General features: G+C 33.7%; 1 protein-coding gene across 3 annotated transcripts in view; it reads left to right on the top strand.

Annotated features, from left to right (window-relative positions):
- The window catches only part of Nova1 (NOVA alternative splicing regulator 1), a 127,017-nt gene that overhangs the window by 103,210 nt on the left and 1,511 nt on the right, over positions 1 to 22,296 (top strand). For 2 of the 3 annotated variants that reach the window (XM_048362539.1, XM_048362541.1), the window contains one exon: positions 4,094 to 4,165. The exons of the other annotated variant lie outside the window; for it this stretch is intronic. In XM_048362539.1, the coding sequence (XP_048218496.1) occupies positions 4,094 to 4,165 (72 nt within the window). The remainder of the gene's footprint in view (positions 1 to 4,093; positions 4,166 to 22,296) is intronic. 3 annotated transcript variants of the gene reach the window in all.

Here is a 22,296-nt window from a genome sequence, read left to right as displayed (position 1 = left end):
AAAATAGTAGGAAGGGCAGGGAATATGGCCTAGCAGTAGAGTGTTTGCCTCCCAGACATGAAACACTAAGGTTCGATTCCTCAGCACCAAATATATAGGAAAAGCCAGAAGTGGTGCTGGTCTTGAGCAAAAAGAAGACAGGGACAATGCTCAGGCCCTAAGTTCAAGTCCCAGGACTGGCAAAATAAAATAGCATAAATATGTTAAACTATATTTATATCCCAAACTATAATGTAAATAATGTATTACAAATGTTAAAGAGTGTCGAAAATGTAGGCTAGAATAATGTTAATATGACCTGAGCTGGACTTTGAAAAATGTACAGGAATTGCTTAATTAAGAGAAGAAAATTTTAAAACTCTCAGGAAGGTGTGTATGGGGAAGAATTACTTTATTAGTAAGAACACTGATTTGGCACAAAGGGAATATTTGTGTGGCAAATCGCTAAATAGGTAGGCACCAGATAATGGAAAAAGCCTTATATATCTGGCTGAGATATATCCTACAGGCTACAAATTAGAACTCATATTTCCCAGAGAACTGTTTAACTTTCTCTGAAACCTTATTTTAAAAAAAAAATTAGGCATTTGGTCTCTTTTATGCCAACACTCCAGACAGATTCTTAAATGTTCTTCTAGGTAACAGCCACTGGTAGGTAGAAATAGGGGAAATTTGCCAACAACGATGACCTGAAAGTGATAGCTACAAACTGAGATCTTTTATCTATTTAATTATGTACAGTGCTCATGTTTATTTAACAGAACTTTAAGCGTAAGTTGGAGAAAGTGATTATTTGAGTAATGTTCCTTAGTAGACTCAAAATACATATCATCTTGAGATTTCAGAACAGCCTTTGAGATTTGTGTTTATTGCTGTGTTTGCTTTCCATGAAATAGTAAAGATTATTGATGATCTATTACTGTGGGCTTACTTTAAGATAAGGTGCATTTAGTTTTACTTGTTTATAGTAATATTGTGCAGTTCAGCAAAACTGTTACCTGTTAGCAAGAACTCACCTTATATTTTGTAGTAACTTTTTTGTACTTACTCCTCAAAGCTTGACTGTGTCAACATTGAACTAGATACCTATTGTTAAAATCTTATTTTTAAAAATAATTTGATATTTCCAAGATCCTCTGTCTTACTGTTATTAAAATACATTGTTTTCTGCAATAAGTAATTCAGCCTTTAATGTCTAAAAAATTCTTAAGCAGACATTCAAATTGTAGAGATAAAAATTATATTTTACTTTTCCATTTAAAGTGGAAATGGTGCTAAACATGACTGAATCTATCATCACTACTTGAAAATGGAAAAATGATTTTTAGAAGAATGTGTACTCTGTAAACGTTAAATAAGGCAAATATATCAGTAAACTGCATCAGCTGTATGGATATTTAGTTCGTTACATCTTCATGATGTATATCCAAAATTTAAATAACTCAAAATTACTAAGCTTTAATGAGTAGTAAATGAGATAAGCATTTTACTTACAAAATAGTAAAGAATCAAGTTTCATATATTTGTATTGTACATTGACATATTTCCTAGAGTTTTTTGATGCATTTTTTGTGTGGTTAAAAACAATCAATACCACTGGTAAGTCAGTCTAGTTAAAAGAAACTTTTAATCTAAAATGTTTCTTTATACTTCTGTTTATACATCTGTAAGAACAAGTTTTTCTCCTAGTGTTTAAAAGATGAGCTGAGATGAAATTATATTTATTGTCAAATATCAAATTTGTTAAAGGCAAATAGTTTTCATGTTTAAAGGTTATGTATATAAAACAATAGCTAACAGACTGTCACATCTTTATTTAATAACTAATTTATCAACCAAGAAAATAATTTACGGTGACATTTAAACAGTCCTGTTTTTTGGTGCACAAATACATAATTTTCACTTGTTTACTTAAAATACTAAAATCTCACTTATTATCTCATATTGTTTAATAAGCAAGCATTTAATTATCAAAATATGCTCTAGATGTTTCAAAAATTTTCATTCCAGGGGTTCCAAAAAGAATCAGAATTATTAAGTACAATTTTGGTGAATACAAGTTCAATCAATACTTTATTTATGTGAAAGTCAAAAAGAAAATGAAGTGTTTGACAGGTTACCTTAATACAAGTTACTTACCACAAATTTTGAACCACTGATAACACTTGTATTTTACACATAGTTCATTGCAGTACTTAATGGTTTTGTCAGGAGTGTGTATCCAGAACAAGGGGGATACCCCAATGGCCCAAGAGTAATTCCATGTTGATTTCCATTCTGATGCAAATAAAAAAACCCTACACATCTAGCATCTTGGGCTTGTGTAGGTTAATGGACTTGGATTCCCATCTATGTTGAAAGGTCCTCTTGATTTATTTGACATGTTTTAGTGAACAACTTCACTATTAACCTGAGACTAATTTGTGACAGATTTTTTTTTAAATGTCGAATGCTTCTAGAATATTGTGTGATAGTATTAAGTCAGATGTGGGAAAATGTAACATTTAGGAGGATGAAATTATTTGCATATACTCCAGCAGAGTATATTGTATTATTGTATAGAAAAGAAAACGTTAATGCCACTTTTAATGACTGAAAATAGGTCTCTCTAGAAAATGGCAAGAATTAATTACAAAGAGCCAAAACAGAAGATAAAAGATTTGAAACCCTTAAAGAAATGTAGTTTTACATCTGCCTTCAGACTAAATTTTTTGAACTATTGAGAAACATCTTGGTTTTACTCACCATTCAATCTAGATTTCTTCAGACTACCTTAGATTTGAATTTAAGAAGGATAAGTAACATTTTTGAGGAAGCCACATCAAAAAAAGATCCAATAAAATAAGAACCAATCTCATTTACAAGAGGGCTGCATCTTAACCCGAAGCTTTTCTATCTCTTGTCCTTTCTTTCACTCTTATATACTTTTTTCTGTTCAGATCTTAAATGCAAAAATATGACTTCCGGTGATTTAATCTGGTTTTCTTTACACTGCTGAACCTTTGAAGCTATGCTTTTGCTCATATTTAAGTGATTGTGTTGCACAACTATCAAGAAAATCATAATACCCACAGAGATTTGTGTCTATTTTATGAAGTCCTACCCCATTTTGCCTAGCATATATTATCTACTAAAGATACTTCTTAAGCAATGTTGATTGATTAAGTGAACAAATGGACACTTTTTTAAAAATAAGAACTCTTAATATTATATAGTTTAAGTTACTCTAATAGACAAAAATTCTAAAATAGCTTACTGGTTTGCTCAACAGTCTTAAGGTTGCTATATAACATATTATGTGCAGTTTGTACAAGAGTTTAGAAGTGAACAAAGACTGACTCAATATTTTTGTGATTATTTTGAACAACAGCTACTATATGTTATACTTTTCATCTTTATTAAATTCACTATTTAGCATAATTGATAAATAGATCTTGTTCATTTAAGAATGCTACTAATGACCTGTTTATTAATATGAAGTTAATGTTTACATTTTCAGACGGGCTCTAAGTTAATTAAAATTAATATTTTAGAAGAGAATGTGATATTAAGAACTGAGAACTGAAAATTTAATTACTTTTATGTATGGACCCTAAATTCATACGGAATCAGCTTCTTGGTGATATTCAACATATTAAGTAGGTGGATACTTTTGTCCAAAGTAAACTTCATTTCACCACCTTGTCAAATCTCCAGCTGTATTCATTGATAGGTAAATGACCTTCTTTCAGTTTTACTCATCAGATTTCTGGAATTTCATTTGACATCTCCTTTCCCCCAGGAAATCAAGAGGGAAAGAAATGAGGCTACTGTTCATGAATGTGGTCAGGATACCGTTAGTGCCATGTGGATTCTATCCCTCACCATCATGATTTCAAGTCATGACTTTATTTTTACATGCTTATGCATGCATGTTTACATGCATTAGTTACCCAATGGACCTTAAATTCCATTAACTTGGATTGAATAAGAGAAGACTTTGTTTGTAGGATTTTGTTCTCCTTATGTTACATTTTGTTTTGTTTTGTTTTTGTTTAATGATCAGTTTAAGGCTTGTAAAGGTTGATTTGCTCCTGAACTGCTTTGTTCCCAGACATTGCCATCTTCCCCAACTACCACCAAGTCCTCTCCATCTGATCCCATGACCACCTCCAGAGCTAACCAGGTACAGTATCATCCTGTCATCTTCTCCATACTTTCACGGGTGATGCCTGCAAACTGGAGAAAAAGATCATGGTGGGTTAAGGATTTATTCGTTCATTCACAGATGTACACCATAATCAGATTCCAGATAACTTAAAAAGCTATATCTTAAACTAAACTTGAAAAAAATATCAACTAGCTCTTAGAACTTAAGTACATTTTTAACAAGATCATGTTCAAACATGCATTTAATTAGAGGATGGAATTATTCCCTTAAAATTACATTTTTTGGAACTCTCAGGATTATTGAGTTGGTATCTTAATTTCTCTCAATATTTCTTCTAAGGATTATTGGTATGTAAGTTAAAGGTACCTTATGTGCAAAGAAACAGTTATTAAAAACTGAGCAAAGGTATATCTTTAAAAGTGAACGCAATTGGACTGGGGATATAGCCTAGTGGCAAGCGTGCCTGCCTCGGATACACGAGGCCCTAGGTTCGATTCCCCAGCACCACATATACAGAAAACGGCCAGAAGCGGCGCTGTGGCTCAAGTGGCAGAGTGCTAGCCTTGAGCGGGAAGAAGCCAGGGACAGTGCTCAGGCCCTGAGTCCAAGGCCCAGGACTGGCCAAAAAAAAAAAAAAAAAAAGTGAACGCAATTGTATTGGAGACATGCCTGCCTATGTAAACAATATTGGTAACAAACATCTATAGTAGCCTAATCTTAACTAAAGTGATACATGTGATAATTTTAATATTGTTTAATAACTCTGGAGATGGAATTTTATTAGTATTTAAGACAGCTTCAGTATTTTCATTCCTAGAGTTGTAAACTGCTACTAGAAATAAATTTTATTAGTTTGATTTGATGATTGTCTCGGGGCAAAATATTTACAGGTCATTTTTAATAAATGTAAATGTTGTATAATCTATTTATTAAAGTAAGTAAACACATTTTCATTTTGTCTGAGTTGAGTTTCATTTAGGTGAGAAATAATTTTCTTGTTATTTCTACTGGCATTTTTTCCCCTATTTCAAACCTTCTGGGATTATTTAAAAACACAAAAGCTGATTTTAAATGCATTTTTATTAACTTTCCAACAAATCATTAACTTTGAATTATTTTTGTCATGTGCATTAAATTTGGCATGTTGCCTCATAGAAGACTAACAAGATTATTTTACTCACTTTCTATTGCAACTTCAGAAAGAATCTTATTACATTTACATGGAACAAACAAAAAAAAACACAAAAAAACCCACCAAAGTGCTTAATGTTATATTCTACAGTGAAAGCTTCATTCACACTTTATGAAATGCCTGCCCTTCAAACAAAAGTACTTTATAATACTACATTTTGGTTCTTATAAATTGGTTAGTACAGTACAGGTCTTTGGTTACCAAACCAGCACTTCTCCTTGAAGGAAATAATAGTATGTAGTCAATGATATTTGTATTATGTACACATGGGCTTAAAAGTGTATGTAAGTTTATACACCCTAGCCTTTGCACAAGAGCTTTAATTGTATAATATAGAAACCTTGGAAAAAAAAACTGACTACTTTTTTTAATGTTTCTTTTACACTATATCATTGTTTTGTTTCCAAAGAAAGCAAGACAGATCAACACAACAGCAACAAATTTGAAATTAATCATTTTCCCCAAAGTATCAAACTAAAATCCTTGCACTTAAAAAATAACATTTTATTAGTTCTCTCTAACAGACTTGTGTTTTTTATTTATCTTAAGTGAATGTGTGCATTGTTATAAAATGAGTTCTTCATATACTAATTATGTATACCAAAGTTTAGTACTGCTGTATATTTCCCCCGTATATATTTGCCCATACATTCAACTCTCCTAAATCTAATGAGGTTTTGCTAATGTGAAATAGTCAATGGTGATTTTATATTCTGTCAGCTGTACTCAGACACATCTGTTTTTCATACCCTCTTTTCTTCTGTTTGTTATGCGAAGAAGAATCATGATGTCTCTCTCCTGGATAACATGGAGCAAGATTTAAAAGAACAGAACACTAAAATTCATTGAAACAATGTAGTTACCAACATACTTTATGTTATTTGTAATTGTTTTTACAGCATTTCCTGACAGATACCATTTATGTGGTGGAGAGAAGGAACTTGTTTTCTTGTGGTCACAATTGCTTCTTATAAATTTTCCTAGATGATTTTGTTCCACTACACTGGCATCTGTATTATAGGGGCAGGAAAATATATGTTTCTATAAAATAATCTTAAACTTTACATAATTAAAACCTTGACATATTAGAAAATAACTTTTATAACATATTTAAATTTAATTTAGTCTTACCCAGCTATTTAGCAAATGTTTTGTTTATAACTGACAAAAATGGATCAGAGCCAGAGATGTCTGTTTTAGATTAAAAATCATTGTGTATGTCTTATAATTAATGCCATCCTCTTCTATTAAAAGTTTTATCTAGCTAGGTGCCAGTGGCTCATGGTTGTAATCCTAGCTACTCAGGAATCTGAAATTTGAAGATTGTGGTTTTAAGCCAGCCCAGGCAAGAAAGTCTGTGAGAAGTTTCTCTCTGATCAACCACCCCAAAAAGCTAGACATGGATCTGTGGCTCATGTGGTAGAGCACTAGCTTTAGGCAAAAAAGCCCAGAGACAGCACTCAGGCCCTGAGTTCAAGCCCAGTCTTGGCACAAAAACAAAAGCATAAATCAGAACTTTTCCTACAAGATTCACAATAAGTAATCACTAAGTAATTCACTAAGTAATGACAACCAATATCTATATTTTAATAAACATCACCTAAATGTTATGATTGAGTTCTCTTTTCCTAAACAGCTTCTGTTGTAAACTGTGATAAAGAGCTAATGAACTATAAATATTCAAATCCTCCTAAAAGCATAAAAGTAATTCAGAGAGTAAGAGTTGGTCTACAGAGCCAACATTTCCAAACTTCTTCCTATAAATGATTATATTACTTCAGTGCATGAATTTACCTTCTTGCACTTCAGGCCTCCTAACATATCATTAAACATAGTAGTATACAATATTAATTTTGTCTTGAGAATTGGAAGGCCATTATATAAGAAGCTTTATATAAAGACTGTAGATAGAAATCAGCACGGAGGCGATACCAGATTACAGGTGACGGTTCTTGTGCCATTGCCTGCTGAATACATGGATCCTCCGCTTCCTCATCTGAAGCCCAAAACAGAGCCGCAGAGGTTGACATTGGAAATGCAGAACCAATTATCTAAAGTGGTTATGGGAAAGATTTTATTTTACAATGGTTTAGTGTTTGGAAGTATTCTTTTTTGAAAGTACTTTCTTTCATCAGTCTTATCTTATTGTTCCCATTTCCCTCCTGAGATAATGAAAGTAGGAGAGCCTCTAGTGGGGCCTTTAATCCTAGCTACTCAGGAGGCTGAGACCTGAGGGTCACAGTTCCATGCTAGCCTAGGTAAGAAAGTCTGTGAGACTCCTTATGTGTCATTAACTACCAAAAGAGCCAGAAGTGGAGCCATTGCTCAAGTGATAAAGTGCTGGCCTTGTGGGGAAAAAAAAAAGTAAAAAAACAACCCTTAAGAATTGCACTGAAGACGAGTTCAAGCCCCAGAACTGCCATGGAAAAAATAAATACCAAGGTGTCAGTGGCTCATGCCTGTATCCTGTATTCCGAGCTACTCGGGTGGCTGACATCTGAGGATTGCAGTTCAAAGCTAGCCTGGGCCAGAAAGTCTGTGAGACTCTTATCTCCAATACAGTACTCAGAAAAAGCCAGAAGTGGTGCTGTAACTCTTGTGGTTGAGTGCTAGGCTTGAGCTAAAGAAGCTCAGGAACAGCACCCAGGCCCTCCCTGAGTTCAGGCCCTAGAACCCACAAAATAAATAAATAAATAAATAATCTAATGGTTTTATAAATCATTTTCTTTTTATATGTTTTAAATAGACAATTAAATTGGAAATTTTTATTGTAGAATTTTAAATGTGGACTTTGATATTAAGATACAGTAAATAAAACTGTATTTTTTTCTTTTTTATTCTAGTGCTAGTGCTTGAACCCATGCCCTCAATGTCTTTACTTATTACCACAGGCATTTTTCCCACGACCAAAGCCCAGTCATTTCAACCTTACAACAAATCTCATCTTTTCCTTTAGTAAAGGACATTATTTCAGCAACTCTACCTTCACTGTCCTTTATCTGTCAAGTTTTTGCTTTCTGTAGGAACCTTCCAGCCAGCAGGAAAACATCAGGAGTATTTATGTCCCATATTTAAAAGACTGGACAAACTCTTATTTTTATTAAATAATGAGTTTTATTGTGACATTTTTTCAAAGATAGAATATACATGCATATATATATATATATTCCTTTTATCATCTTTACCCCTATTATCCTCTCATTCCTCCCCCACTGGTTACCACTATAAAATAGTCCACCTTTACAGTCATACTTTTTGCTTAAACCCACCAACAAAAACTTCCATCTCACTTCTGCCAGCTAATACATGATTTCCAACATGCTACTCTTCTGCACCATACTGTGTTGCTTCTTTTCAGAACACTGGTTAGTTAACCCTGTTATCTGATATTATGTACTCAAGATTGGAATGCTCCAAGTCTTTGATACGTGATTCTTTCTGTTATGGTGGTTGTTACTAGTGTTGTTGGTTCCTGGTGCTATGGTTTGAACTTGGAACTGTATACTTGTTAGTCAGAGTCTCTACCACTTGGGCCATATGTCCAACTCATTGTTGCCCAATTATTTTTTTTAAGTAGGGTCCTGTAGTGCCAGCCTAAGGCCAGAGTCCTCCTACCTGTGGCCTATTAGGAAGTGGAGACCACAGATATGAGCCTCTATACCCCATACTTGAGACTTTTCCTAAATCTGTGTTTTTCTTGTGTTATGTCTTGGCTTTTATATATTGACATCTGCAAAATTTCTGCCATCAGTTTGAACCACGTTTACTGTTGTTTTTGTCTTCTGTGTGCTGCTGTACTATAGCAGAATACCTGAGGTGGTAACTAAAAGAACATTTCTCATAGATCCAGAGGCTGAAAAGTTCAATATCAAGATGCCAACACGTGATGAGGACTTTCTTGTTGCATCTTCTTCACAAGGAGGGCAAGAAAAGAGAACTAACACAATATTGCAACGTGGTAGAAGAGCAGAAGAGACAACAAACACTTTTTATAGTAGTATTAATCCACTCATAAGGGCAGAACTCATCATTACCCTTCACATACCCAAAAGACATCAACTCTCAACGGTTATCACATTAGGATTAAATTTCCAACACATGAATTTTGTAGGAGACAAAAGCATTCAGATCCCAGTAACTATGAATTAATGGTTCCTTTATGATTCCTCACTTATATAACTTATTACCAAAAATTTTTATTATAACTTGAAATTGTTTCTCAAGCAAGATGTTTTCTAACATTTGTATAAGCTTAGGTCCCAACACACTTTCTTCCCCTTTTTCTCAAGTCCAGACATCACTGAAACTCTAAAGTGTGTTCAGTTTCCACTTGCAAATCTACTTGGAATCTTAAGTTTAATTACATCACACACGACTCTATCCCTGTTCCTTTTGAAGTATTAGATTTTATTCCTCTACCTACACAAGAATAGTTTTGTTTCACCAAGTGAAAGCCAGCATACCCAGAATACCCTCTGCTGATTGACAGGCATGGGTCCGCCTCTGCCCTGTGACTGGTTTCCTGACTTTCTTCCCCACTCACCGTGACCTGGCCACAGGAGCTTTATCTGTTATTTTATGGAGACACTGGGCACCTTCTTAGCTCTTTGGTTTGCTCTTTTCTCTTTGTAAAATTTTCTATTGTTTTTGTTCTGTTGCATTTTTATAGATGCATGTTAAAATGATTACATCAAGTTTCAGTTCAGCACGTCAGTATATATGTACAATACATGGTGTCACTCTTCCCACCACTCTCTCCCCTCATTCAGAAATAATCTTATCTCACAGATGTAGTTGACTAACATCTTATTGAGATGTTAGACTCCTTCAGTCTCTTCAGAATTATCCCTCTGAGACATACCTGACCCCTTCCTTAGAATTCTAACCTGGATTCCTTCTTTCTCAGTATTCTGGTTCTCTTTATCTTGCTGTCTTTTTACATTTGATTTCCTACTGCCTCGTGACTACTATGTACTTTTTACCACACTTACTGCGAATTGTGGTTTATTCTCTTCAAAAGTTCAATTGTACAAGAGCAGGGATTTTTCTCCTCCCCTGCCCCCTCCCCCACCACTCCTAGGGCCTGGGAGCTGTCCTTGAGCTCTTTGCTCAAGCTTCTTTTTGCTCTACCACTTGAGCCACAGCACCACTTCCAACATTTTCTGAGTAACTTATTGGAGATGAGAGTCTCATGGACTTTCCTGCCTGTGCTAGCATCGAATCACGATCCTGGGATCTCAGCCTCCTGAGAAGCTGGGATTACAGGAGTGAGCCACCAGCGTCGAGCATGATTTTTCTCTTTTTATTGCTGTTGTATCTGAAATATTAGCCAGGAACATAACAGATTCTAAAAGTATTTGCTGAGTGATAGCATATTCTCTTATGTATGCTACGTGTTTTACAATCCTTCAAGTGAAATTTTGCACAGATAGTCCCTAAGCCAGATAGAGAATGCTTTTGATGGAACAAAAACAGGATAAACTTAAAAAACGTACCCTTCTTTGCTAGACATCTATTATACTCCTTTTAATACTCATATTACATTTGCCAAAATAGACAGTTCTCCTTCAAAATAGGAAAATTCATTTTTGTTTTCTTGAGTGTATATGTATGAGTAGTAGCTGTTTACATATGAGAGAGAGAGAGAGAGAGAGAGCATTAAACTGAGCCTTCGGAAATGGCTGGCTTATAGTCTTCTAAAGCTCAGCTTTATGTATAACATGCAAAAATGATTTCAAAAGCACCTAACAATAAACTGAATTAGAGGAGCACATATTCCATATTAAAAGAATATACATCCAGGGATTGGTGGCTCATGCCTTGTAATCCTAACTACTCAGGAGGCTGGGATATGAAAATCAGAGTTCAGAGGCAGCCTAGTCAGAAAAGTCCATGAGACTCTTATTATCTCCAGTTAACCAGCAAAATGTTGAAGGTAGAGCATCAGCCGTAGGCGAAAAAACTTAGGAATAGTTCCCAGTTCTACCAGTACCACAAAGGGAAAGAGGATTTGAATATAAGGACATTGTATAAGAACCACATTCCTTTTCAAATGAATAGTTACCTAATTGTGGAAGAGCTGATTTAATATAAAAATATCAATTATTTTAAAACAAAACTTCTAATTTTTATTATTTTCTGATACTGTATACAAATGTAAAAGATTATTTTCATACTCATGTTAAAAAATAAATTTCATCTGGGCACTGGTGGCTCGTGCCTGGAAACGTAACTATTCAGTAGGCTAAAAGCTGAAGATCACAGTTCCTTCCAACTTGGACAGGAAAGTCCATGAGACTTATCTCTGATGAACTACCAAAAAGTTGTTAGTGGAGCTACAGCTTGAATGATTGAGCGCCATCCTAGAGCAAAAAGCTGTTAGTGGAGCTGTGGCTCAAATGATTGAGAGCTATCCTGGAGCAAAAAGCTCCAGGGCCTAAGTTGAAGCTCTAGGATTGGCACAAAAGTAAAAATAAATGCTAAATAAACTTCAGTTGATAATCATGAAGGGACTAATAGAAAATTACTAAGAAATTAATTTTCTTGTGGGAAGCAATTTTTCATGCAGAATTAAAGTTTAGTGTGAAATGCTTATATTGAAAGTAATAGGATATTAACAAGAACGTATCGTTGTCATTGAAAATATTATTGTTATATGTTATTACCACATATTATTGTCAGTGAAAAGCAGTAAATATTTCCAAAACATATCCAAGCATATGTGGAACTTAATGCGTGACAAGGAGAATAATGTGGCATGAGGATTAAATGTGGAATCTTGAGCCATAAATGCTGGCTTCTGATGAAGTATTTGCCACATCCTAGTCATCTGATTCAAGGAAGCATCTTTAATTTTGCTCTGCAGGATTTTCATGGTAAAACGTGAGTAATTACAGTGTCTACTTTGTAGAGTTGTTACCATTTTAAATGAACTAGTATGTGAGAATATTTAGAACATTATCTAGTTCAAGTAAGTGTCATTTTAATTAAGTTTAGACAAAATGTATTATTTAACCCATGGTGTTGATACAATTTACTATCCATCTGAAACTAAATTTACTTTATCTCATAAAATGTACACAGGTTGAAATGCATTCGTGCTTAAAAATTATACCTGCTTAATGAAATTCCATGTGAAATTAAAATTGAGACTGGCTTTCTTAAGTAGAAAGAAAATCTACAACTAAGGAATCAGCATACCTGAACATATAAATACTTAATATTTTTAGTATACAAGAATGATCGTCAGGAAGCAAACACTAATGGTATTTGTAAGTGTTGAACACATATGATATTTAGTATTTCCAGTACAGAATTACTGGGTTTTTATTTTAAAAATAATGGAGTAACTAGCACCATATTTGGAGTCTTAGCTATTCCGCGTGTTAATATTGGAGAAGCATGATTTGAAACAAGATCAGAAAGGATGTCTGTAAGACTCTTAGTTCCAAGGAACCATACTAGAAAAGTGGAGCTGTGGCACAGTATTACTAGCCTTAGGCAAAACAGCTCAGGGATAGCACCCAGGCTCTGAATTCAACCTCCAGGACCAACACCAAAATTAAACAAATAAAAACAATATATTTGGAAATGCAAAGATAATTGCAGATATGGAAATAGAAATGTCCAGTAAATGTGTAAAAACTTGTTTAACCTTACTAGCTTCATGGGAAAAAAACTAGTCCACATCACAAGATTGTGTTTATTTTACTAAACAAAAATAGACAAAAATAGATGTGTGAATTTATTGGATATGCACATGTCAGCAATGTGAGAATTCATGTTTGTATGTTTTTACAAATCAAAATTCTGGCAAGAATATAGGAAATATGAATTCTCATGCAACACTTGTATAAAAGTACTATACCATCATAGCCTTTCACAATCTATTCCATAAGATTTAATGTACTAATATACCAAAATAAAAATGTATAAAGTTAAGGTACATAAGCATTTTTACATTGGCAGAATTTGAAAAATAAGAGTTCTCACAGAAACTACTTGAATATATTATAATGCCACAAATGTTATGTGATGGAACTATTAAAAGTAATAAGACCCTTGTCAACAAAACTGTTTATTCAATATTAACTTAAGAATATTTAACTGACAAACATTATCATTTTTGTGTGTGTGCCAGTCCTGAGGCTTGAACTCAGGGCATGGGCTCTGTCCTTGAGCCTTTTTGCTCAAGGCTAGTATTCTATCACTTGAGCCACAACTCTATTTTCAGCTTTTTTGGTACATAATTGAAAACGAGTCTCATGAACTTTCCTGCTTAGGCTGGCTTTAAACTGCAATCCTTAGATCTCAGATTCCTGATTGGCTAGAATTACAGGTGTGAGCCACCAGTGCCAAGCCAAATGATCTTACTTTTAATAGTCATATAACATCTTGTATTCCTGTTTCATGTTTATATTCATGAAGACTGTAATGAACATGAATTTATTAATATGCTAATGGTCTGTTTTCTTTGTGCTTTAAAAATAAGTCAGCCAAAATAATGTAATACAAGATGGAAACATTCCAAACCTCTCAACTGTAGTATCAATGTTTTAAGAAATAGAAATGGGAAAATTGGACTGTCTTTGACATTGCAAGGCACTTTGAGCTACATGATACTTTGATTTCTGCGTTTTAGGATAGGGATTACTGAGAGTTTCCAGACATTCACTGGAGAGAGGCATGGGCCAAGAAGGTGGATACACTCACTCACTCTAGTTTTGTCTATAAAAATTATACTAAATTAAAGAACTGTACAATGTATGTAACCCTTTTGTCATCTATAGTGAATATCTGAAAAGTTCTCAATCCTGACTTCTGTGGAAATTGCCTATTGAGATTCAAATTTAATAGTTCTTGGATGAGTTTAGGCAACTGTATTTGAAAAGTTTAATAAAAGTTTCATGAAGTCTTTTGAGTTGTTCAGGTAATACTTTTTCTTATGATAAATGTACATTAATGTGTAATAATATCTGTATGTTATGTAACTATCTCTTTTGTCAAAACTGAGTCCATGAAGACTGTTTTCATGTTGCAATGTACAACATGCAGTGGAAAATATGTATAATAAGAAATAGGGCAGTAATAAACTTTTTCAACATTTTTATTTTCTTTTAAATATGCTTAAAATAGAAATATATTAACATACTATTCCAGTTAAGAATATCTATTCTAGATTACAGTGTTTAGTACCTACCTATCATGAATTCTTTTAAGTTTCTTTGTTTTACTGTATACATTAATAAATGTAAACTCTGATCTTGTTGGCTTTGATTTTTTTTTCTCCTTTTTTAAACTTTAAGACTTTTTACTTAGTCTCTTTTTTTTTTTACTTACCACCTTATAGGTCATTTTACTACTGTTTCCTTTAGCTATTTTTTCCCCTTGAGTAGAAAAGTAAAATATTTAAAATATGTTAATAAAGAAAATTCTACTTTATTATTGTCTCCAAATTGCTTTTGGTCAAATAATAGGAATTAACAAACAAATATATTTTTCTGATTTAATAAACAGAAGTCAGCCACTTGACACAGTATATTTAAAAAGAAGTTACTTTTATGATTAATATAGTGAAGTATGTTGAACTGCAGATATGATTTATTAGCCATTAAATGTTATTCAATACATTTATTTACTTCAGATACTGATGATATGAGAATTTGTAATATTTTCATCTTTTTAATGATAAACTCTTCTGAGAGTAATTTTAAAACCTTCCCTTATTTTAGGATGCTAAAACATGCTTTTGAATAATTTTCCCAAGTCCTGCACAAATTAAAGATCATGATTACTTCCTAACTTGATAAATACTATGATAGGATTTCCAAGGTGCTACAAAAAAAGTTTAATCCCCCTTGTTTATTGTTGTCTTAATGATTTATTTTGCTGCTCTTCTTTAAATATCTTCAATTATTTTAGAAAATAAGTACTTTCATGTTCATTATCCAAACACTTTGTTTTAACCCCTTCTTAGATATCTTCATCCAGTTAATACTATGGCTTAGCCTACTCTCCTCTGGTTAAGTCCCATGGGACTCTTATTGATTTCTAGATGTATAACCCCTCATCTGCTGGCATGTATCAGTGCAGAGTTAAAGTGTCCACATCTCCTTATATCCTCATCTTGAACCCTTTTTTTTTTTTTCACCATCCACTTCATTTATCACAGCCTCTGACTTTCATGTTCTAGGTATTGTTTTTGCTATTTAAATTGGATATTAAATTTAGTGTACAGTATTAAATTGGAAATCTTAGATTTCCTATCAAAAACCTAACTATTTAAAATAAACTTTCACTAATTAGAATATACTCTAAAGAGATGAAATGATTTAAAATAATTATTACATAACGAAAGTAATTATGGGGGCCAGAAGCATGGCTCCAAATTATAGTACCTTTGTAGCAAGTTCAAACCCCAGTACATTTATGTATTAAATAGTAATCATAGTCTCGGGTTTTTGACATTTTGGCACATTGTTGGCAAAAGGCCTTACATGGATATAACCTCAACGAAAGGCTAGAGACATGGCTCAAGTGCGGGGACACACGCTGAGCAAGCAATTGCAATAGAAAACTTGAAGCTATTTATTCAAACCCCAATACCACTGAAAAACATAAAAGCGCAATCCATGTGTGTATGTGCATAATAAATATGTGCATCTACGCATGTAACCTCAATTGCATAAAATCTGATTTTGTAATTTCTAAGATTAAATCCTAAATTTTCATTATAAAATAATAGAATAGACATGATAATTATAACTTTAGTTGTTTTTTTTTTTTCAAAGTTGTTTGGCTCTAGTAATTTTCTCTTTTTATTTACCTGCACCTAGTATGCTTACCTTCTTAATAAAAACAAAGTAGTTTAATGTGCTTCTCTTCTTTCTGCCAAGAAAGCATAAATTGCCCGATAGTTCACATTTCTAAGTAAATCCTTCCCTGAGATATAATGCAATGTTTCTTTAAAATATGCAGTATTTGCCAAATAATTTTCTGAGTAATGCTTCAGCGGTAAAATGAAATAATGTCTTAAGTCAAAATAGAAGCACATAAAACTTGTTTTTGTCTTTCAAAATTTCGTGGGATTATTATTCATTTTCTGTCTCCTTCCAAAGATGCATAAAAAAAAGTATACTGCCTGTCATTCTCTATCATAAAGCCAGAGGGGAAAATAAAGTGGGGTCCCCTGAATAAGAAGTGAAATGAGATACAATCACCACAGAACTTCTGAAGACACTTAATCATCATATCAGATATGTTTTCAGCTAAAAGTACAATTTCTTAAAACAAGACAAAGGATGGCAATTCATCATAAGTTACTAGCTTGGTAGATGCTGTCACTTGACCCATTTTAATACTTGATAGATTTCACCACTTAATCAAATAAACACTAATATATTTGTATTTTTTAATCTGGCCCTATTGTTATGATGTAAGTAGCCTTGCTACAATTTTAATAAGAAACCAAATATACCAGTGAAAATTCAGGAAGTAAGCTGATAGTATATATTTAGTTATTTCATTATTATGTCACTGCAATAAATATTTAGTCACTTCTTTCATATAATGTTATTTGATTTTTAAATGACCATAAATCGTTGAGTGGAGTGGATTTTATTTGGTCTCTGATAAGGTTAAAAAGCAGCACATTTATTTACTACAGAATATTTGTAATGTGACTGAGATTTTAGTGATTAGTTATGACTAAGGAGTATACTGTTATTTTAAGAACCTAGACTCATATTCTGCAGACACACACCTTTATAACTTTGTATGAATGATAAATCATCTTGCAAATGATGTTCTTAGTTTAATTGTGTGTGTGTGTGTGTGTGTGTGTGAGAGAGAGAGAGAGAGAGACCATCCTGGAGCATACAAGTCCCTGAACTTTTTTGCCTTAAGCTAGTACTCTAGCATTTGAAGCACATCTCTACTTCCAGCTTTTTTGGTGCTTAATTGGAAATAAAAGTCTCATGGATTGTTCGGCCCAGGCTTGTCCTCAAACCATAATCCTCAAATCTCAGCCTCCTGAGTATCTATGATTACAGATATGGGCACTGGCACCTGGCTTTAGCAATCATTTTTTTATTTTTATTTTTCAATATTTGATAAACTTCCAGGTGCAAATAAGAAATGAATGTTAAATAAAATACTAGCCTTTATGAAAATAACATTTTGGAAGAGAGGTAATTTTTACAATAAACTCAGCATAGAAAAATTGTAAATATGGGTGCATGGGGAAATTCTTTGATACTTCTGATTTGAGGGAGAGGGTTTCATTTTATAAGTACACTGCAGTTTTACTGCTTATAAGACATGGGATTTCAGGATAGAAAGATGTGTGCACTTTGAGGGGAAGAACAATTTAGGGACAAATAATCTATCAGCCAATGAAAAGTAGAAGCAAAAAAGTCAGAGATATAGGAAGATAACTATTATGAAAATGTGTTCAGTAATTGGCAGCTCAACTTCAGATTTACGATCACAGATGATTCAGATTTAGTGCCACAGATGAGAATAGGAAGGCAGGTTGATGAAAGGGTCTGGAAAACTTTGAATATCTTCATTACAGGAATCTGGATAATTCAGTGGAAAGAATTATCAATAGGATTTTCTCATGATGCCCAAATAAAAGATTTTATCCACAATTTCATCAATTTGTAATAAACCATTAATGTGACAAAGATCTCTTAGTCAGGGAAAGGCTACATATCTATTAACTTCCCATACTCTATTCATATTCATGCTTTCATAACCCTCGACTTAAGCTAGGAGGAAGCAACAAGACAGAGCACGAAGCATTGGAAGTGAGAAAACATAACACGATGTTAAGTGTAGACATCTGCAGAGCAACAGAAGTCACAGGCTGAGGTTGTGATGATGAGAAGGTAAAGACGTAGGCACAGAAAGCATGATAGGTATGATGTTAGACATTACTGCGAAGACTCTTCTGCCTTCCATTCGATTATCAAGTGTAAGTAGATGGAGCAGATTAGTAGAAAAGCTGCTGAATAAAGTGTAATTTAAAAGAAAGGAACTTTTTTTTGTTAATTTGCTGCGATCAACTTAAATGTATATCCCTCAGATTGAAATAGGCATCTTCACTGAACACTGTTAAGTGTTGTAACCAAAATGCAAAAATGAAAGTTGTTCGTCCTGTCAGAATCCATCTTGGTAAAAGGTAAATTAGTTCTGCTCATTAAGGATTAAATAGACTTAAGCTGTGTGCTCATGGCTCCGTGCCCATGGCCCATGCCTATAATCCTAGCTACTCAGGAGGCTGAAATCACGATCACCATGTGAAGCCAGTTCAGAAAGTACGTGACACTCTCGTCTTCAAAAAAAATTCCTTACCTCCCTCCAAAAGAAGTGAAGCTGTAGTCAGGGTAGAGTGCTGGCCTTGAGCACAAAAGCTCAGGGAGAGTGCCCAGGCCTTGAGTACAAGACCCAGAACAGGCACACACACACACACACACACACACACACACACACACACTTAAATAGACGTAATAAAAGGTCAATATGTTTGATAAATGAATGCGAACATAGGAGCCGATTACAGCATGGGAAGTCTTATTGACTGTGTTGGCTTTAGACTCAGATGCCAAAAGTGCAATCAGAAGTTCTCCCCTTCTGGAGTCTCTTTTTGGTCCAAGTTAGCTATATTTCCCATAGGCTTTTGCCTCCCTGTGGAATTTTCTACTTGAGACATCACATTGGTTCTGAGAGTTTTGACATGTTGAATTAAAATTCCTTTGTACAAGTATTTAAAGATGTTCTCCAATAACAAGAGGGTAAAGCTTGTGTGGGAATCCCATGAAAATATTATGCCCATCGACTGGGAAGGTATTCACATTGATAGACCTGATTATGAACATTAAGACAGAGAGGAGCTCTCAATTCATTGTGATTTTATAGTTGTAAAAAGAAATTGGCTATACCATTCTATTTCATTTAATACTTGTGAATCTGTTCTATTTTATATAATACTTGTGAATCTATTTTGACTGCCACCTACCACATGTGTTATATCCAATAGTATGGGTATGTGGTTTGTGTTGAGCATAAATAAATTGTGTATTCAGGTTCAGGACTTACCCATGGTGTCTTACACATGTGTAAATATTCCAGAGCTGAAAAAAATGCTCTTATATCACCATACAATAAAAATAAAACTCAAAAAGCTAAATATGCAAAACTTGTGACTCCAGCATTTCAGAAAAGGGAGAGTAAATCTGTCATATTAATATATCACTAACTTATCTGATATTTATTTCATATAAAAATAAGTCATGGATTTTTAAATTAAAGATTGTTTACCTCAAACTTTTTAAGCAAGTCATCTCTTCATACTTCTTTTCTGCTTTTCACCAGTGTTTAGTTTTGAGCGATGTCCAACCTTCCATACTGATGTCTCTTTAACTCTGGCCTGGCCAAGAAAAGGGTGCTTTTGTGGTGTTGTACAATTGAATTCTTTTTTTCCTGTAATCTCAGCTTATCATATCTCTTAGATGTCTATATCCACAGTAGGTTAATATTATATGGGTAACTGAATTTATCTTTTTTGGTCATCAGAACAGGACAAATCAAAGAGGATTTGTATGAAAAAAATAGGGGTGGGGGGAACCTGGGATTTAGCCCAGTACAAAGATCTTGCCTAGCAAGTGCAAGGTTCTGAGTTTGATCCCCAAGACAAAAAAAGAAAAGATAAAAAAAAAAAAAAAAAAAAAAACAGAAAATCAAAGGCGGTGTGTGTTGGGGTGGGGGGGGGGGGGACTTTTTAGCCAGAATTTAGTAGCTCACGCCTGTTATCCTAGCTACTGAGGAAGCTGAGATCTGAGGATCTCTGTTCAAAGCCAGCTTGGAAGAGAAAGTCCATGAGACTTATCTCCAATAAACTGCTCAGAAAAAGCCAGAAGTGGTGCTGTGGCTCAAGTGGTAGAGTGCTAGCCTGGAGCAAAAGAAGCCAAAGGACAGTGCCTAGGCCCAGAGTTCAAGCCTCAGGACTGGCCAAAGGGAAAAAAGAACCAAAAAACAGAAAAAAAAAAAAAAAAGCAAGGGGGGGGGGGGAAATGAGATATTTCTTGGTTAGCCTATTGTGCATACTTTTAAAGGTAGAATTTAAATGCTTTTTTATATTTGTTTCCTTTACTCTTCTAAGATCAGTCATCTTTACAGAATTGTTTGTTATTACCTAAGTCAGAAAATTTTGTTATAAATGTAAATACTTAATATCTGCTTTTACATTAATGTCTTCATGTCTGCTTAAATGTCTGCTTTTACATTATGACAAAGCTGTTGTTATTTGTGAATAAATCAATAATGCCAGTAAAATTTAGGACAACAGTAATATTTAATAAATGAGAAAGTATAGTTGACATTTTTGCATAAAACATATGATTAAAAGTAAATCCCAGAGAATAGTGCTAAGTACATAAAGACATTTATATGATGATAAAATGTAATTTTCCAATTTGCAAAGGTGGATATTATTTGGAAGGTATTTACATTTTTAAGTCAACACAATAAGTCTGAACAGTATATCATTTTCAAATTATTGACTATTAAAAAGAAAAGAATGACTAGAGGGAATGTGATGTTTTGAAAGATAAGTTAGTTTTCCTTACTCAAATTTGATCTTAGAAATACCAATCATGGTTAAAGAAATAAAACTTGTGTGCATAGTATAAATATAATGTGAGATTAATGTGCAGTATAGTAGAAATTAGTATCTTTACCTATTTCAGACAGTACATCTTATAAAACTATTTGTATTTGATTACTCCTTAACAAAAGACCTGTAGAATAGCTCCTGTAGCCCCAACATCATTCTTTTTGTTGAGTTGTAATTGTGCATGACATTAGCTTCAGCAAAATGACACTGATATTTGATATTAATATAGTTTTAAAATAGTTCTTTGGAAAAACATGGTTGTTATTCATAAAAATTATGTGACAGTACTATAATTTGCCAGTTCATCAATCGTTTCAATATTATTTTATTACAAAAGTTCTAATTTTGAGAATAAATGCTTGCTTATGGAAAAACAATATTTAACATTAAAAGCTTAAAAGGAAAGTTTCACAATAATTTAATACAGTAAAATTGAAAGATGATTCTTGTTCAACTTAATAATTAGGTATGATGTAATCATGGTTTAACTTCCTAATAACATCTCCTAGACCAATGGTTTCCTACACAAAAGAAGTTTATAAAAAATTAACAAATGTTAAAAACAAATACTTAGCGAGACACTGGTGGCTTACGTTTGTAATCCTAGCTTCTCAGGAGGCTGAGATCTGAGGATTGTGGTTCAAAGCCAGCCAGCCATAAAAGCCTATTCGACTCCATTGAAATAGTAAGAAAAAGCCAAACGTGGCATTGTGGCTCAAGTGGGAAAACAGTAGCCTTCAGCACCTGATGCTCTGGGACAGCTCCCAGGTCCCAAGTTCAAGCCCCGGGACTGGCAAAACAAAACAAAACAAAACATCAACAACAAAAACCTTCTTAGTGTATATCAGAAATATATTTAACATTCCTAAGAAATGCCTCCAAACAGGTTATGTTATTTTTTTTCCTAGAGTAAAATGATTTTATAACAAATTGAATGAAACAAATTCTACCATGGTTGTTGATTTTATGATAAGAAAATGAAGAATATGTGCTTGTGTGTACAATGTAGAAATCTATTCATGAGGAGATTCTATCTACAACTTGGATTTATATGTTTACTGCCTGCTATCTTCAAAAAACAAAGTGTATAACTATTTTCTTGAAACATTCTTATCTAAATCTGTGTTTTAAGCGTAGCATTGGTGAGTTTTGCTGGCAACTAATAGAGACTGTCTCAACTGAACGACTAGGTTTCCTGTTCACATTCTGCCCGATGAGTTCAGCCTGCCCATTTTCTGCAGTAGGACGAGCAAGTACTTCAGTGTCCAGCAAGCACCT

The sequence above is a fragment of the Perognathus longimembris genome, chromosome 14 (genome assembly GCF_023159225.1).
Source record: "Perognathus longimembris pacificus isolate PPM17 chromosome 14, ASM2315922v1, whole genome shotgun sequence".
NCBI classification, from domain to species: domain Eukaryota; kingdom Metazoa; phylum Chordata; class Mammalia; order Rodentia; family Heteromyidae; genus Perognathus; species Perognathus longimembris.
The sequence above is the reverse complement of the archived record's forward strand: the minus strand, read 5'-3'. Positions and strand labels throughout refer to the sequence as shown.